The sequence below is a fragment of the Brachycentrus maculatus genome, unplaced genomic scaffold, assembly GCF_059751285.1.
Source record: "Brachycentrus maculatus isolate JH-2025_06_01 unplaced genomic scaffold, ASM5975128v1 h1tg001181l, whole genome shotgun sequence".
Taxonomy (NCBI): Eukaryota; Metazoa; Arthropoda; class Insecta; order Trichoptera; family Brachycentridae; genus Brachycentrus; species Brachycentrus maculatus.
This window is the reverse complement of record NW_028281868.1, coordinates 1-20,640: the sequence shown is the minus strand read 5'-3', so window position 1 is coordinate 20,640 and position 20,640 is coordinate 1. Positions and strand designations below refer to the sequence as shown.

At 33.1% G+C, this 20,640-nt stretch overlaps 1 protein-coding gene across 1 annotated transcript; it reads right to left on the bottom strand.

Moving 5' to 3' along the window:
• Positions 1 to 1,642: 1,642 nt before the first annotated feature.
• Positions 1,643 to 20,180, bottom strand: LOC148299336 (uncharacterized). Its single transcript, XM_088276174.1, has 2 exons — positions 19,981 to 20,180; positions 1,643 to 6,834 (listed from the first exon to the last, which is right to left on the bottom strand). The coding sequence occupies exons 1-2, from the start codon at positions 19,990 to 19,992 to the stop codon at positions 2,602 to 2,604; spliced, it is 4,245 nt and encodes a 1,414-aa protein (XP_088132300.1). The 5' UTR covers positions 19,993 to 20,180; the 3' UTR covers positions 1,643 to 2,601.
• Positions 20,181 to 20,640: the final 460 nt, after the last annotated feature.

The following is a 20,640-nucleotide window of genomic DNA, read 5'->3' as shown; positions in this document are numbered from 1 at the left end:
GAATTTTGTAATTTGATCAGTTGTTTAATTCATTAATATTTTAAATGTATCCAAATCCTTGTTCACAAATCTGGGTTTCTCCATTTACAAGTCTCTCATGTGATGTCAAAATGTAAAAATTACTCCCAAATGGAGATTCGTGAACAAGGATTTGGATACAGCAAAAAATTTATGAAAAGTTTTTAGTTGCATTTTATTTAAATAAATATATTTTAATTGTACTATGTAAGGAGTCCAACTCAAATTTAATATTTCATATTATTAAAACATATTTATTGAATATCTGGCTAATCTTCTTTATTCATAAATGTGTCGGGTTGTGATCCTGTGGTTAGTGTCACGAACTCTTGAGTTTCTCGGTTCGAACCTGTTCTACCCCAATTTAATACCTATTTCTTGTTAGAATTTCTTGTTAGAAACTCATTGTTATGAGCCGTTTAGGCTCACGGAAATAGTATAAAATTGTAGTATTTTTGTAAGCAATAAAAACACAAATATTTCTCTTTTTATTGAAACAAAAAAAACTTTTGAGGTACATATACTGTACATTTTATTATTACTATACATACAAGTGAAGTAAAACACACAAAAACACATAACACTTTTTATTCAACACTAACAATGTGGTTACATCTTGGATACAAACTAAAAAATAGGCTATAATACAAAAACTTAAAATAAGACTTAGAAATACTTAATTAGAGCAAATAATTTAATAACAGAACCTTTCAAATATTTTTTTATTAAGCAATCAAATCAACGTTAGTTATCAAATAAAGAGAGTGAAAGTCCTTAATTTCTCTATATGGATATATGTATGTAGATATTTCTCTAGATGTTTGTCTAATATACAAGGATTAGGGTTCAAATCTTGGCATAGAAAATCTACATATTTTTTTTTAATCGATAGATTCAAAAAGAGGATGAAAGTCGTTTGAATTCAGTCAAAATATGATCTCTTAGATGAATTTGCGGCAAAACGATGTATAATGGATGTTCGAATGATGATAAAATGAAAGAATCAAGGGCTGAGATAAGCATTTTAAATGAAATTTTAAAAAAGGTGTGTAGAGGTGGTTTGGGCATGTTAATAAAGAACGACAAAATAAAATTATGCGGCTTATGTGATTGGTAACATAAGCTGAGGAATACCGAGAAATACTTGGCATGATCGGCGGGTATGTATGAGGAGATGTATAAATGTGGGAGATTCTAAGATTGTTCGCAAAGACATATTTTATTAAAAGAGCGTATCTGCACTATCTGCCTACCCCTATGAGTAAGGGGAATGATGGTTAATTAGCTACTTAGTTATATTTTCTGTCTTGGTTATTTTTTTAATGAATATATGTTGAATACTTAACTTAGTCGATCAAAATGTCTACTTTAAATTTCTAATCAACGTGCTTTCAATAATTTCTTTATTATTTATTCAACCAGAAAAGAAACGTCTGCACAAAATAACAAATCAGTCGCTCATATCAATCTTATCATGCAAGGCTCTCCAGAAATCTTTTGATAGCATGATGTGTAGATGCACGCTATATGACATTCTCCACAAAAGATATTCTAAACGATTTCGCTATGTTCACATACCTTAAGTTATTCGATCATTTATACTGATTTTTTTCGGAATTTCATCGTTGTTGAAAGATGGTTTCAGGTTGGTTCAGATCTTTTACTTGTTGGAATGTATCATCCACAGTTGGCGCAAAATTGATCACCCTGTCAGAAAATATTTTAATTTTTTTAAATGGTGTTGTACGTCATATTTGACATTTGTAAACGAGACAACAAATAAATATAGGGTAGCGCAAAACTTATTATCCAATTTTGTTTTTGAATAACTTTTATACTAAAGATATTTTTTTCAAGTGCGAAAATCTGTTTTTGGACTTTAATCATTTTGTTTGTAAACTGAAAAAGATGAAATCCGTCAGGTGGCTGCCACCAGTATTGATACACATTTGTGCCCGTTTTATCAATCTGTTTGTTGACTGCAGTTGTCTAGTTCACAAATGATTGGCGTACGACGCCTTTTGCAAAAAGTTATATCTTCCGATAGGGTAATGAATTTTGTGCGACCCTGTATATCTATGTTTCCACTCAAAATGTCTTAAACTACTCATTCTTTGTGTTTGATATTATAAGTCCATGTATAAATATATGTTTAGACCCAGTATTAGCATTGATTTCATTTTGGTCAGTCAATGTAGTCTCTGCATTATTTTGCCTTTGACTTCAACTTTTCCTAAATAATGTCATTATTCTATTCTTGAGAAAATGTACATGACATATACATGACTTCTAAATTGATATCTTATGTATCGTTGATCGTTTTGTTGGAATCATGCTCATATAAATTGATTATTCTGAGATGACAATAAGGCATTCAGACCTCTTTATTGCTAAGAACACAAGATTGCAAATTGTTGAACCCTGAGTTATCAGCACTGTTCTGTTGCAATGGTTGCAAGTTATATGGTCTTTTAATATTTTTTTTTAAATGCGCTATTATTTTGGGTTTTGTAAATTAACAAAATATATGTACAATACAATAAAACAGATATTTCAATTGTTTTATGAATGAAAATACTCCTTTTACAATCTCATTGGCGGACCTCTATTAGACTTTTTGTAACTGTTTATATCAAAGTCATCGATGGCTTTTGTATCTTCAAATTGTATGCGCTTTGATGGCCTGCTGCGTTTCCTACTGACGTGCTGCCTTGGTCTTACTAGCCGTTTTTCACTCCTGTGCATCATACTTTTCATTCCTGAAGGGGGCTTTGGTGGAACCAACAATGTATGCGGCTCGCTGACTTCCGTCCTCGGTCGTTTTGAAATTAATTCTTCAGCTAAAACAGCGTTCGACCTGTGAAGATATTTTGATTTCTTCTCCAACCCTGGCTCTCCTCTTTTATAGTTATCGTATGGTATATCGTCTAGTTCAGACTCCACTGAGCCACTGTTACTTCTTCCCCTAGCAGATATAAAGCTCGGTTGCTGATCAATAACCGCTCCAATTTGGTGTTGATTCAGAATGCTTTGAACGGAGTTTCTTAACTGCTCCGAAGCAACATTTGAAGCGTGCGGGAATTGAGGCTCGCGATCATTCTTATCGTAGAATTGAGAGAAAGGCCTCGAAGATTGCGTGTACACTATTTCTTCCAATCTATTTTTATGTTTTTTTCTAGAAGTTGGATTAGATTTGTAACTAGAGTGGTCATCGTTATCCTCAGAATCATCTTCATCGTTATTTTTTGGAATTTCATCGTTGTTTGAAGATGCTTCATGGAGTGCTAATGTATTCAATGTCCTAGGACTCAGTCTAGCCATCTGATCTTTTACTTGCTGGAGCAATGTATCATCTACCTCTATTTTTCCACTTAAGATGTCTGAAACTACTTGTAAATCCATGTTGTATGGGTTTGCGACTCTAAGTCCATGTATAGTTGTAAGTTTTGAGCCAGTATTGGGATCGATTTCATTTTGGTTAGTCAATGTAGCCTCTGCATTATTTTGTCGTTGAATTCGACCAGAGTTTCCCACATAATTGTCGTTATTATTCTGTTCTTGGACAAGTGGTAATGCTACAGGACCTCTATTTTGATCTTTCATATATTGTTGGTTATTTACAACATCGCTCAAACGCTGCTCGTTGGGTAAGCTATTAGAATTATAAGTATTGTATTTTACATTGTGGTTACCTTGATGAATTTGGTATGTTATTTCTTGTTGGTTTTGGTCTTTATTCGAGTGCTTTGAGTCTTGCCCAGTTTGTCTGAAGGTTTCAGATGGTACGTAATCAATATGAGGAGTGAGTCGAGTTTCTAAATTAGAAGAATGGCCAATCATATCACCAGGAGTACTTACGATGTAATTTTGTTGGGATTCAGATGCTCGTATCTGATTATTCTGAGACGACGATAAGGCATTCAGATCTCTTTGATTGGCAAAAACGTAAGACCTCAAATCGAGTCCTGAGTTATCGGCACCTTTCTGTTGCAGTGGCTGCACGTTATAATATATTGTCTTATCCTTAAATAAAGTCTGATCGGCGGATTTGTAATAGTTCGGGAGTCCTTGAAAAACGACATTTTGATTACTTATTGAGCTAGGTGATATTTGGTATGGCTCCTGTTGAAAATTTGTAACTTGGTTTCCTGAACTCATAGAATTAGGTTGAGGGAAAGCCTGTTGTACTACGGGAAAATTTGAATAATGAGAAGAAAATGCTGCAGATCTGTCAGAATTACTCGACGGTGTGGAGAAATTTGGAACAACATTAGATAAATCAATTGGCTGAATATTCTTGATAGCTTTGTCGTGGTCAAAGTTCTGCAGATATCGTCCATTATTGTCGTCTTTTGGTGTTGAGAAGAAAAACGGGGAATTAGTAACTACAGGACTAGGACTGTTGACATACACAATTGGAGGGTTCGGTGAAGCCATATGATGAATCGCTTTAGTAGAACTAGGGCTTGAAATGGTGGAAACTTCTACGCCCGCTCCATAATTTGACCATTTATAGGAATCACTATTACCGTCATTCGCATAATAAGTATTACCAATTTTAGGGTTGTTCAAATGAATTAATTTAGCATGATTTCCAAAATAGTTGGAATTAATTTTATCATAATTATTATTTCCGTTATTGGTATTTTTGGACTGTTGTGTATGTTGGTAGGACGTGGCTCCAGTACCAAAAGAAGGATGCTGTTGGTTCCTCGATTGTTCGATATCATCATTGTTTGATTGATACTTGGAGTAACGTTTTTCTGAAATTCCACCGTCTTTAAAGTAATATGATTGATCTGGCGAGTTGACTTGAGATACTTTAACACCCTTTATAATATCTGATTGATGAGACGGCTGGTTACTGGCTGTTGTGAATCCTTGATAACTGTTTCCTTCTAAATTTCTGTGTTCATTACTGACCGAATGTTTTCTAGAAGAATCTTCGTTTTGATTTCCGAAACCTATACTGTAACCAACATTTACATTTTGTTGCTGGTTATGATCAGGTTGAAAATTAATAGACTGAACAGATGCTGAACTAACTGGAGGAGGTCCAGTTTGTACTGATATATGATTCAAAAATGGATTATCAGGGAAGGGTCGATATTCGTAACTTATTTCAGATTGGGGTGCTTGACTTTGAAAATTGAAAGTTTCTGGAGAAACCGTGTATATTCCAGAATTCTGTTGAATACTGTTAGATACTACGTTATGAGCAGCAGATGCCTTTTTGGGATTCAATTTCCATCCAAAATCTCCACTGGAGTACAAGTGACCCACGTCAGTTTCTTTTTCCAAATCTCTCGATTGATGATTCTTATTTGTGTATTGTTTATCGCGTTGTTGATATGATGGATGTGATGGATGAGCGATATTAACTACCAAATTATTATTGGCCACATCGATTTCATTAGGATACTGGTGAGATTTTACGTCATTTTGACTGAATGAGGCTTGTGCAAAATGGTTTGATTGTTGATGCTGTTGTTTTTGCTGTGGATGCTGTGGGGACTGCTGCTGGTGGTTTTGGTTATTAAATATGAAATTATTATTATTTTGATCATTCAAACTTTGAATAGTTATAGCATTAGGAGTTATCCCAGATCTCCAGTTTTGTTCGTTTGGATGTTGCTTAGGGGAAACTGTCGTTGAAATTATGACAGGTTCTGGAGTAGAAGAAACAAAAACGTTTTCAGATATTTGTTGCGACGCGTATTTAGGATTCCTTACACCGCTCATGGCATTATTGAAATGATCGATACGCATCTGTTGCGCGCCTTGTGATGACCCGTCATTCGAAGAAGATAAACTAAACGATGGACCACTTGTAGCATACTGGACCGGTGACTGGGTTGAAACAAAGTGTACGGGTGATGAAACGTACTGGTTATGAGTTGGAGTGGACAGGTAAATCGTGTTTGGAGCAGGAGACGACACAAACGTGTGTTGCGAACCAGCAGGTACATTTTGGGATATTTGAGCTACATATTGATTAGGTGGTGAAGGAGATGAAAAATGCTGGACTCTCGGCGCTGGTGTTGACGCATACTGTACGTTATTATTAAAATTTTGCGATTGAGATGCAAAATTAGGTGCTGGGAATGAATTCGAACCATATTGAGAAATTGGAGACGGCGTAGAAACGTAATTCAAATGAGATGCTGACGCTTCTTGATAGTTTGATGGGCTTGAGACATATTGATTCCTCGATGCTTGAGTCGCAGAGTACTGAGAAGGAGCGGGAGATGCGACGTAATTGATATTTGATGATGATTGCAAAGGATACGAGGAGTACTGTCCTTCAGAACCAGAAGGCGCAGTAAGAGGACTCGATTCGTATTTAGTTTGTGGGGCTGGAGTGGATCTATACTGATCATTTTGATCCGTTAAATACACAAGGTTATTGTGTCTCATATTGTTTAAGAAACTTTCAGGCGGTAGGACGTATCTAGCCGATGGCAGGTCGTTAGAAGCTCCATCGCTGTCAAAACTAGAATTGTTTCTCTTACCATAAGTTTCTAGATACTTTGGTGGCGAACGATCGTTTAATTGCTGTTGGTTTCTGTAGTATCCTTCCGGGGCAGTTTCTTCGACGCTTTCGCCGGATGGAGCATCTGCTTGCTGTTTTTCTTTCTGCGATGGGTTGGAGTTGGTAGAGTCTTTGCTGTCGGAGTTGACATTGGCCCTGAACCCAACTCCCTGGGAGTTGGAAGAGTGGTAGAAGTTAGGCGTCCTCCGAGACAATCTGAGTATGTCGGGTTCGGATTCCTGCGCCAGACAACACCACCAGCACAATGTCATCAGCAGGCATATCTGGAAAAAAATCGTATATTATAGCTGACAATTTTACGTTTATGCTCACTCAAGGACTCATACTCAAGAAATTTGTACACATTCACAATAGCTTTTAGTCCTTACGTAAGCTTGTACGAGCATAAAAATGGGACCTCAAACGCCCTAACCATTGCTGCTTTTTTGGTAATGTATATTTTAATTAAAATTCTCAAAAAAATATATTGGAGAAACGTCCTTTGAAAGAAGTTAAATCATCTTTTTACGCGTCTCCTAGTATGTAAAATAATTCGGGAAGAATTTTACATATATTTCATAAATGTCTTAGCTAAATTTAAAAAAAATTGTAGTATTTTATAAGTAAAACTTAAATTTAAAAAAACTTATTGAACTTAACCATATATGGTACCGAGAACTCACGTTTGACAGAAAGTGTCGATTGTTGGATACACGGTATATAAAACATCGGAAACTTGGCTAGATATCATAGCTAGAATGATGAACGTTAAAGTGATCACTCAAACCAACCTAATGGTACATACATCGTTAGACCTGTAAATACATATTCTTCTTCATGTGGTGAGAAATCACTACAAAAAATTAAAATAAAACCAAATCAAGGAAAAAATTATAGGCAACTTTGCTTTTAGGAGCTGAAAAATAACTGAAAAAATAAGCCATCTGAAATGGACAAAATTCACATTTGTTACAAAAGATTTGGACACAAAAAATTGTAAATAAATCGATATTTTTTATAAATATTGTCAACATTTGTCATACGGTGACAATTGACGATAAAACATCCAGCGTTGATAGATTTCTTATTGAATTATTCAAGTGTATAAAGTCGTAAGTCACTAATTTATGACTTCAGTCAAGCCAACACGGGGTGAAGGAATCAGTAAGTTTCTCTACAGGTAATGACAAGAGGTACGCGGACAGTATCGAGTCGAGAGTCGAGAGTCGAGATGATAGTGACCCTTGTGACCTTATAATACCCAAGTTCGTGACCAGAGATCTCTATTTTATTTGCCATTTCTCCAGGGCTGCCAATGCAGCGATCATTATTTAAATGTTTAAAAATAAGATATCAAATACAGATCAAAAATATTCAAACGTTTAAACGTAAGAATGAAGTCGTAAGAAATGTAAGTTATAAGATTCTGCATAGACTTCGTCATTTCTGTTTTTGATTTCAGCATTGGCATTGACTGAATTTTTATTCTCATTATACAGTCAAACTTATTTTTTATGTAGTTATACTATTTTCAATTATTATTTTTGGCAAAGTACCCAAAATTTAGTGATGTATGGTATTAACTACTGGTATTTTTTATGCTGGATTTTTTAAATAATTACCATACACAAATATTTTTTGTTATATTTATTCAGGTGCTTTAAAAAAATAAAGCGAAAATCTCTAAAAATAATCCGAAAATCTCCAAAAATAATGCAAATATCTCAAAAAATCAATAATGCAATCATGCATTATTTAATTTTGGAGGGTTTGTCGATAGGAGGTGCTGGACATTTAGCGGGAAGAACAAACCCTTCGAGCGAATGTCCTGTAGAAACTCAAGGTCAGGAAGTAAGGGGCAGTTAAAATGTATATAATCAGGAGTTTCATCCTTCGCTTCACACAACGAACAAAAGATTTTTTTTGAGATGGGATGCTAGTACAGTATGTCCGATCCTCAACCAGCACCGAAGGTACGACACATTTGTGGAGGTCCTTGCCAAAACGTTAAATATCCTTAATAAACGATTTTAAGTAACCAGGAATTCTAGCTTGTAAAATTGTTATGTTGTGGTACGATTCAATGATTTCATATCGGTTTAACACAGGATTGGTCACGTTTTGTCGCAACTTTGACTAATATTTCGATAAAATACAGTAAACAGAACAGATTTGCATTTAAAGGTATGTACATGCTTGGTAACTTTTTACTTTTTCATCTTTTTTATGTTTTAAAGTTTAATTTAATTTATTTTTATTTTTATTTTTTGTTTTCTGATAGTCAAGTATTTTGTATTTTATATTAACACTTTTATTCTAGTTCTATGTACTTCATATATCTATTGTATTCTTGCCAGTGTCCTTTACTATGACCTAAATTATATTGTATACTCAGACACAGGCCATGCCTTTTGTGGGATCTTTTTTGTATTTATATTTTATTCATATGTTTTTGTATTTGCATTTATGTTATGTTTTTATGTATTAATATAAATTCTTGTCATTAATAAAATGTCTTGTTATAAATAAAAAAAATTAAAAAAGGATTTTTTGTGCAATATTAAAATTGTAACTTTTTGGTGAGGACCTCCACATTAAGTTTAGGTATTTTGATGTTGTGGACCCAAGAGGATTTAGGTATCACTGGTCGAAAAGATTTAAAGTAAGATCCGGTGTATGCTTAGAAAAATATTTAGGTCCATTCATCGCTCGCACCAGTTATACATATTTAAATAACAATTTTAGGTTATTTTTAAGTGGAAACCTACAAATAACTTTTTTTTTTTAATTCTGTTGATTTTCCTAAGTAAATTTAAAAAAAAAAGAAAGAAGAGATTTATCACTTAGGATAAAAACTCTCTTTCTGAAAAATGTCTTTTTTTTAATGATAAGTCACGTTTCAAAAATCCGCCAAGGGAAATTAGTCAATCTCTCACTAGCTAAATTGCACACATTTTTGACCAGAGGTGTGATGTTTTACTTGAAAATACATCAAACAAATTACCGTTTGCTTGAACATTGAACTGTGTCTCTTTGTTTAATGAACGAATTAAAAATTGCAATAAAAGCAATAAATAACATGAAATTATCTTAGGAATTAATCATTACATGAGAAATATTGCAAAACTTTATCACAATGTACAATAATAATAAATTTAAATAAAAAGTAACTCAATCCTGCTAAATCTGAAATTGTATTCTCTGTTTGTTTTTTTGTTTTGCACGAAATTTTTTAATGTTCTTCTTCAAACCCTCATCCCTACTTGATGGTGCATAGGGCATTTCTTGATGTTTTCTTGATCGTTAACACATGAAGAAAAGGTGATCAGCCCTCCGATTCAGGTACCAGTCCAGGGTAATATTGAATAAATATTAAAGTGAAAAAATCACTCGTATTTATTTGAAACCCCCCCATGGAAATCGAACCCGGGACTTCCAGTATGGTAGCGGAGCGTGCTAACCATTATACTACGGATGCGAACAGTTAAATTTTGAAATGTTAGTAAATTTATTTAAGTTTAAGTTCTACTTGGTAAATACCACTATTTCTTAAAATGTATTGTGACACGTGTTTCGACGCATTCCGCATCATTTTCAAACACCGTATGTGAAGCTAAGTCTAAATTTTAGAGTTGTCCCTTTGGGACGTTGAAGGATGATACGGAGTGCATCGAAACACGTGTCATATTTTACTTATTAATAATATATCTAAAAACACATTGTTGTCTTCAAACGTTTTTCTTAATAGTGCGTAGGAAGTGCGACTCGTATAAATACGTTTTAGTTTCTAAATCGTTCTGTTAGTTGTTTTCGAACACGTATATCGCTCACTCTTTTCAAGAACGTCATAAAACGAAAATCGTCAATTTTCTGTTGCGCGTGTTTTCGGAATGCCCAGAAAATATACTATATCCCAGCAAAAGAGGCATATTTTTATCTTAATATTTACCCGCTACAGGGCAGAAAGTGTTGTTTCTGCATTTTGAAGAAAAGGTATGGTTTAATTATTTTTATAAATATACTAAATATTTTTCAAATGGAGAAAAATCCTTCAGGTTTTACCTAAAAAGATCTGTTGCATAGTAAAAAGTTCAATATTATTTATTATTTTGAATCTGTTTTTGTTAAAAAGATCTTTTGCATACTAAAAAGTTCAATAAGTGGCTTGATATTTATTTTCAATACGTTGTATTATAATTTTGAACTTTAAAAACGCTGTCGTGAAAAATCAAGTATCTTTATTTATGACATTCTTGAAAGGAGTGAGCAATATAAACGGGTTGAATGTAGACGCAAAATACAATTTCCCAACTAATGATTCAAGTGATAACTTCAAATGGAAACACTCTACACTATGCAGGGTCAAGTATGCCATGTAATCAGACTGTCAACAGCATCATAAATGTCGAATGGTAGTCAAACTAGCAATTTTCATAAATATTTGAAGCTAGATTGCTTTCTGTGTTTAAATTATTTTAATTGACTCTGATGTCAGTCATCTTGCGTGTTAGATTATTGGTTTACACTGTTGGTACTTTTTGTCATACTATTTTAAAGTAATAATTTTCAGAAGCTTGGTTTTTAAGCTGGCAACATTATTTCTACACGACTGTCAATTTGACAGTTCGCTCACTCCTTTCAAGAACGTCATAAATCAAAAAAACTTGATTTTTCAGGAGAACGTTTTTAAAGTTTAAAAATAACACAATGTATTAAAAATAAATATGAAGCCACGTATTGAACTTTTTACTGTGCAACAGATCTTTTTAGGTAAAACTTGAATGTTTTTTCTCCATTTGAAAAATATTTAGTATTTTTAAAAAAGTAATAAAACAATACATTTTCTTCAAAATGCAAAAACAACACTTTCTGCCCTGTAGCGGGTAAATATTAATCTAAAAATAGGAAGTTTTTGCTGGGATATAGTACATTTTCTGGGCATTCCAAAAACATGCACAACTGAAAAATGGCGATTTTTTATTTTTGACGTTCTTGAAAGGAGTGAGCGAGTTGGCAGTTGATTTGTAGTCAGTACGTTTTACCATTTCACCATGAATAGACTGAACGACCATTATGCGCGTCGTAAGCTCAGTGAATGGGCCGAAAACAATATTCAGGTTGATCCTCTTTTTCAAGGTAATTTTTTTTTCACCAATTAGGCACATTTTTGGTTGAAGGGCTAAATCAATAAGCAGAATTGCCGAATTGGGGTAAGGAAAACCCAGAAGCCTTTGTCGAGACGCCCTTACATCCATTAAAAGTCACTGTTTGGTGTGCTTTATGGCCAGGTGGAATCATACTGTTTTTTTTGTTTTTAAATTTTAATTTTCTAATTGGATTTGTAATTCGTTTAATTTGGTTTTAAAAACGTCTGTATGTCCATGGGATGATAATATCACTTTCCAGCATGTGCACACCTAAGCTCAGATCAAATAAGCGTTCGCGTGTTGCCCTATCTAAGATTGAAGTGAAATAATTGCACCATACTGATATGCACTTTCGACTGTTTGAACGCAACTAGAATTGAGAATTTATCTCGACGCAATTACTTTCATGCATTCTGCTATATGCATACTTTACGATTCGTTAGCTTAATCGGCGTGAACAAATATTTGCAAAGCAATGATATTCAATAATGTGCACATAGTAATATCGCTCCGCCTCCGTAGTGTAATAGTCAGCATGCTCGGCTACCGTTCTGGAGGTCCCAGGTTCGATTCCCAGAGGGGGGTCTAATAAATATAAGTGATTTTTTCATTTTAATATTTATTCAACATTACCCTGGACTGGTACCTGAAGTGGAGGGCTGATCACCTTTCCTTCGTGCGTTAACGATCAAGATAACACTGCGTTTATATGATGCAGTGCCCTATGCACCATTGGGGTGCGGATAAGGGTTCGAACGAATATTTATTCAGTATTACACTGGACTGGTACCTGGTATATTTAAATATTAAGTGATTTTTTCACTCTATTTTTTATTCAATATTACACTGGACTGGTACCTGAAGTGGAGGGCTGATCACCTTTCCTTCATGTGTAATCGATCGAGATAACACTGCGTTTATATGATGCAGTGCCCTATGCACCATCGGGGTGCGTTAGGGGTTTTATTATTATTATTAGTAATATCCATGTTCAGTGTGGGTATGTCCAATTTTTGAAAAAGAAAGATTTAAATTGGAAACAGATGTGCAAAAGAAGGTATTCAGTTGACAAAAAAATTATGAGGCAATAGGGCGTAAAGATTTATCGGATTTAGTGGTGTCTTATTTAGAAAATATGACAAGACAAATAATTGAGCTATTTGACAAATTTTGATTGATATAAGACGAGCTTATTCTAAGCTCTCAAAGAGACTTTAAGAGATTATACCACAACAAAGCTCCGTTTTATAATAAAAAAATGTGTTTTGTTCCGCCGATAAGTATTTAATTAAAAAATTGGGTTGTCTTATTTAGAAAATACGACAAGACGAATAAGATAATAAATGAGCTTTGTGACAAATCTTGATTGATATAAGATATAAAATCCATTGTGTCTGTTGTATTGTTGTATCTTTTGTATTGTTTTTAGGGATCAACTTTGTTAATTTATAACAAACTATACACATTTACTATAATTTTTAAGACATATAAACTAAGTTTGCCATAAATCCTTGTACATAATAGTGAAGGGGGATTTTCTAAGGCAACTTTTTTTAATTTTTTTTTATTTATAAATTTTTTAATCAAAGATACATTGTATGGCATAATAATCAACATAGTTACATTTACAGCCATTAAAACAAGTTTTGCCCAAAAAAAATTTTCATTCCTCGCTCCAAAAATATTTAATTTGCTGCCCGAAACCATTAAGATTTCCAGGAGTGATCAGGTCTTCAAGAACAGTGTCCGTCGATGGTTACTTAACATTGGAAGGGACAAGGTGGAAAGTGAATTAATTAAAGTCCAGGTGTAATTATCACATTGAAAAACCTTAAAACATAAATTATTTTTGTATCTCCTGTATGTTATGTTTATAATCTAATCATTAAAAAATATATATATATATATATTAAAAATTAAAAAAAATATATATATAAACTTTGTATTACCATGTTAGTATTCAGCTCAACACAGGCCATGCCTAAAGAGCCGTAATACGTATAATAAATGTGTATATGAAATGAATATGTATATTGAATGTATCTATGTATTATGAAAATAAATAAATAAATAAATAAATAAAAAATAAATAAATAAAAATACATAGTTTTTTTTACGTGCTACCTCACTAAGAGAGCAGATTGCTCGTGTTTAGAGATGGAGTTCGCTTACAGGGTTTGTACATATAAATAGGAAGTAAAAATAAACTTACAGGGTTTGTACCTATAGATAAGAAGTAAAAATAAGAAATTATAAATGGTAATCAAACGGGAGTTTGCCTTATACGTTTTTGTAAATCATTTTTGAAAGATTTTAAATTGATTATATTTTTTATTCTTGCAGGTAGTTTATTAAAATGTTTTATTAATATAAAAGAATAGTGGTTTTGAGCTGCACTAGTATTATATTTTATTGAATATATATTTTTAAAATATCCATATCTTGAAAACATATTTAATAAGTAATAACATATTACATTCATGTATCATATATTCACCAATTGACACCTTAGCGCTTCCCACGAGTAGAACAAGCTGTAAACAAATTGCCTACACCTATTTATCGTTCATCTAAATTGGTTGACTATGAATATGGTTATTTCAATGTTCTAGTCGTCATTTTCAGCTCTTAGATCGTCTACATTGTATCTTGACATTTACAACTAAGCGGTGTGTCCCTAGTTTCATACAATTTGTCTCTGAATGTCTCTGACAATTTGCTTTGATCTTTCTCCTTTGCCCTTTTCCTCCCTCCCGTCCCTCTTCCAGGTATTTGCACAAATTTACAAATTTCTATAGGATAGTACAAGTACTTGTTTTGTGTAACTCATAACGGTTGTCAGCCCCGTTACTGCCTAGACTTCCAAATTCTTCTTAATCTTTGATGAGATGTCAAAAAATAATATTTTATTAAAAATTAATTGTAAAAATTATAAAAAATAAATTAATAATTGATAGATTTTGCCACAAAGTGACCGCCGAATCAATTAATGAAATTTGAAATATGTTAATTACATTCCCTTAAAACTATTATTTCCCCCTATTATTTCCTTAAAACCTAGATCTTTCGGGCGTTCAAATCGCGGGCGTTTAAAGGCGTTCAAATCGCGCTCGGCCTCACTGAGGGCTGTATGTTCATGTTTTTTTTTAAATATCGTGGGTATACTAGCAAAAAACGTTAACTCTTAAATTCCCGTTTTAATAATCCCAGGTAGGTATTTTAATCTTTTAGCTTGAATAAACTACCATCTATTAAACTCAAAGTTGAATTTACTTTCAAAACCACATACATATGACATTTCAAACTATATATAATACTTAGTATAATACTTATATGTATTTTGCCAGTAAATAGAACGTTGAAATCTTTATAATATGCATCATTAGGTCAAAACAGCATATTTTTGAGTTATAATTTTTTGCCAGTACACCCACGATTTATATTACAGTATGTTTTTTGCAATAAATATTCGAAAAATATATTTTTAATGTTTTTCTAACTTCTTACCTCCTTACCGATAACTTTTTTTGTTCAAAATCATATATCGCTCACTTCTTTCAACAGCGTCACATTTCAAAAAAAATGGTTTTTTAGACCGTTTTTAAAGTTTAAAAATATAATACAATGTTTTAAAAATAAATATCAAGCCACTTATTGAACTTTTCACTTTGCAACAGATCTTTTTAGGTAAAACCTGAATGTTTTTTCTCCATTTGAAAGATATTTAGTATATTAAAAAAATTATCAAACAATACCTTTTCCTCAATATGCAAAAACAACATTTTCTGCCCTGTAGCGGGTAAATATTAAGTTAAAAATATGCTGCTTTTGCTTGGATACAGTACATTTTCTAGGCATTCCGAAAACATGCACAACTGAAAATTGACGATTTTTGATATATAATGTTGTTGAAAGAAGTGAGCGAAATGTATTAATTTCAAAGAAAAACTAATTTTTACAAAATACAAACGGTGTTTTATGAAATGAAATCTATTACGTCAAATTATACCAGGGTTTAGAGAAAATTAAGTTGCAAGTAATCGTGTAATGGGCCTTATAATCTCTACCGTAAATGTCTCGTTTACGGTAGAGATTATAACAGATTTCTTGGATCTCCACGTACAAATTGCCGTAACAATATGTTGCATTTATAAACTGCACATATTGTATGTTAATGCAGCTAGAACCGTAATCGTGATGCATTATGCATCTATACGCCATTAGAAGATGCGAACCATGCACAAAGCTTTCACTGACGATTACTTTACTGGTACCCATTGACCTTAAGGTCGAGTGAATTTATAAATGCAGTATAAATGATTAAAGTACATCCTTAAAAGCCTCAGGCGTTATGTAAAGGGGTACTCGCAAACTTCAAATTCAAAACGCGACGTGTTCTTACAGAAATTTTTCTTACAATATTTACAGAAATTGGATATTTAAAAAAATATGTAATGAAAAAAATTGATATATAATATTTTTAGCATTTTTTCAACTCCCAACCTTTCAATAACTCTTTCTTCTTCAAAACCATATATTTATTTCGAAGAAAAACTTAGATTTATAATAAAAAACGGTATTTATGTGAAGTTAAAATTCCAAAGCGTAAAATATTACTCGTAATAAATATATACATATTTATATATATATATATATATATATATATATATATATATATATATATATATATATATATATATATATATATATATATATATATATATATATATATATATATATATATATATATATATATATATATATATATATATATATAAATATATATATATATATATATATATATATATATAAATATATACGCAAGGTAATCAATCCTGTACTTTTAGTATCAGTGCAGCGTAATATTAAATAAAGATGAATGTGAAAAATTATTTTATTTACATATGTACAATATAACATACATGTGCTCAGAAGAGAAAAGTACAAGCTACTGGAAGTGATAATCAAGGGTCCAAGGAGTGTCGGAAGAAAGCTTATTTTCCGGCTCCATAATATACACGAGTGGACAGGAAACAGAGATGTTTTAAGCGAAAAATTCAATTACCTACGTTAAATGTTACCTGGGTTTAAATTAAATTAAGTTGAGGGCTATCGACTATCCCGCCTTAAACATTAGGTAAGATCTCAAAGGGTTTGACCTGCTAATTTGATACCTAACCGCTAGATGCCAGGTGATCACTGTTGCAAGCTCGTGAACAAGTGAGGCAAATCACTCATACGAGACGGTGTACAGTTTCGGGTTTCCAAGAATTGTAACAAAATACGTAACTACGTCCGACTATATTACCTTTACTATGTTCTTATTCAATTCAATTCGATTCAATTGATTAAAAAATAAATATATAAATTATACATTACCAACAAATATTTAAGGCGTATACATCAAAAATTAAAAAGTAAACAAGAAAACTCTTGTTAAAGATGTAGAAGAATCCCGCTTCAGAATACTCCTTCAGACACATGGAACAGATCGATATCCAGTGTGATACTAGATCTTTCGCAGTGTTGTAAGTACGTCAAAATCCACAAAAACACAATATAGTATTTTGAATAATGTGGTGTTTAAACATAATATTAAAATAAAACATTTATACAAGACCATTATTGAGTTGATTAGTATAAACACGACTACTTTTGAGATGTTCTCATCAAATATAAAAATACAAATTGATGTTGAGGTTTAGAGGTTTGTATTTTCAACTGTATACCAAAATCTGTAGTTCTCTAAACTAGTCTTGTTTATTTATTATAACTACAGACAGTTGGTAGAATTTCATATTGAATTGTTGGGTAATATAATATATCCAAAATGAAACATGGTTATTGGATTGAATTCTACTTTTATTTACATATATATGATAATATGTGACGCTTTTCGTCTTATTCAGACATTATTAAACACTCAAGAGGAGTGTTTGATAATGTCTTAATAAGACGAAACACGTCACATATTATCATTTATCGCTCACTCCTTTCAAGAAAGTCATAAATCAAAAAACTTGATTTTTCAGTAGAACGTTTTTAAAGTTTAAAAATATAATACAATGTATTAAAAATAAATATCAAGCCACTTATTGAACTTTTTACTGTGCAACAGATCTTTTTAGGTAAAACCTGAAGGTTTTTTTTCCATTTAAAAAATATTTAGTATATTTTAAAAAATTAATCAAACAAAACCTTTTCTTTAAAATGCAAAAACAACACCTTCTGCCCTGTAGCGGGTAAATATTAAGTTTAAAATATGCCGCTTTTGCTGGGATATACAATAGTACATTTTCTGGGCATTCCAAAAACATGCACAACTGAAAATTGTTTTTTTTTTATTTATGACGTTCTTGAAAGGAGTGAGCGATATATGTAAATAAAAATATAATTCAACCCAAAAACCGTGTTGAATTTTGGATATATTACCCAACAATTTAGTATTGAATTTCATTAATTGATTCGGCAGTCACTTTGATGTAAAATCTATCCATTTTTAATGAATGTTTTACTCAGTAAATACCACAATTTTTAAAAATCTATTGTGACACGTGTTTCGATGCATTCCGCATCATTTTAAAACATCGTATGGTTACGGTGTTTGAAAATGATGCGGAATGCATCGAAACACGTGTCTCAGTAGATTTTAAGAAATAGTGGTATTTACTATGTAAACCATTAATTAAAAATTTAGTCTTGTTTACATTTATAAACTGAAATGTCATATTTTACAAGTGCTTTTGTTATAGTACAAGTATAATATTTTCAAAAATGTATGTATTAGTCTAATGTGCCTATTAACACCAATGCCGTGCACTTTATTAAGAAGAGCACATTATCAGAAAGGCACTTTGTAAGATTACTGTAGTGTTGTCATGATCATGTCATGATCGTTAAATGCACAAGGCGAGGAATTATGTTGCGAATGTCATTTTATGCAAATGTAACATTTTACTTAACTAATCGAACTTAGGTCTTTGTACATGACACTCAACTGTTCTAACCACTATCCCTGTAGACATCCAATGGTGTATTGGGTACTGAATTGAATCAATGTGCTGTTAGCTTGATCGTTAATGATCCTGTGCTGCAGATTTATTCTAGAAATATCTATAAATTGAATATTTTTGACATGATGAAGATGACAAAAGTTAAAAAGCTCGAATTGAAGTACATTACTTATATATAATATATGGAAGGGAAAGTGGTGGAAAATGAAAGGTAGGAAAATCTGAATAGAGCACTCAGGGTAACATAAAGGTACTCGCACAATCTTGTGCATATTCTACACTGCTTGTTCTTCGTCTGTTCCTCATTCCTGAGGGATGTGACCCTTGTGGAAGCAATGACTCTTTTCCAGTTATCCCTTGACTGCGCTGCACGTAACGCTCCAACCTACACTGCTAAGATCATGAAATATTTTCCTCTCCAAGTGGTGCATAGGGCACCGCATCAGAATGAAGCATTGTTTACTCGATCGCAGAAGGGAAATAGTGGAGCTATAGTAGGCAAGAAGAGGAAAATATCGTGGGTGTAGTGGCAAAAAACGTCAATTCGAAAATATCGAATTTTGACTTATTGATCCATATTATAAAGTTTTCAACTTTCTATAAACTGACAAAATATACTAAGTAGTTTGAATTGGTTTATTTATGTGGTTTTAAAAGTAAATTCAACTTTAAGTTTAGAAGCTGGTATTTAAATTAGGCTGAAAGCTTTAAATAACAGGGATTATTAAAACAGTAGTTTTAGAGTTAACGTTTTTTGCCAGTATACCCACGATATATAGAAGCAATGTCTCGGGGTGTATGTGAGCCTCTCGAGGGTAGTAAATAAATATTTTTTATTTTTTTATCCCTTATCCGCACCCAATGGTGCATAGGGCACTTCATCATATAAACGAAGTGTTATCTTGATCATTAACACATGAAGGAAAGGTGTTTACCCCTCCCCCTCCGCTTCAGGTACCAGTCTAGGATATTATTGAATAAATATTTAAGTGAAAATATAACATATATTTATTTGACCCCCCTGGGAATTGAAACCAGGACCTTCAGTACGGTAGCCCAGCGTGCTGGCCATTACACTTCAAATGTGGACAAGATAATAAAACAATCAAATGAATTTTGCCGAATTTGGTTTGCAAAATATACTGTACATATTACTTACTAAACGTTGCTTTCGCATTCTAAGTTTAACATTAAGTCTTCTTCTTCTTCTTCTAACTCTTATCACACCGCGGAGGCGGACAAAATAATAATGGAAAATAAATCTACTCACTTTCAATCTCATTCTGCCAGCACTCGACGTATCAAAATTAGAATATCAACAGTTCATGCACAGTGTTCGGATAGTGGCGCTATCGCACAATGTTCGGATTCAAACGAAACAACACACGGAACGGATTCAAGTCATCGTCGCAGTCGGGGCACTGTGGATCGGGGGGTTCGGTTCGAGACTCGGCGAGCAGGCGCGCTCGATCATCGCGGGTCGGACTGAAGTTCAAGGTGAGGACGGCGCGCCGGCTTATATACGCTCCGCCGGCGGGTAGGTACGGGGCAGAAAGCGCGCGCCACGCTATCTGCGCACGCCGCCGCGCACCGACCAACTGTGGCTCGCGGATCCAACGCCAGAGGGCCGTCAGAAGAAGAAGACCGAGACGCATATAGGAAAATCAAATGAGAGCAACACTTTTTTTTAAATAAATCAACGGGTATAGAAATTTTGTCCGCCTCCGTAGTGTATGGTCAGCACGCTCGGTTACCGTTCAGGGGGTCCCGGGTTCGATTCCCGGGGGGTTAAATAAATATAAGTGATTTTTTCACTGTAATATTTATTCAATATTACCCTGGACTGGTACCTGAAGCGGAGGGCTGATCACCTTTCCTTCATGCGTAAACGATCAAGATAACACTGCGTTTATATAAAACAGTGCCCTAT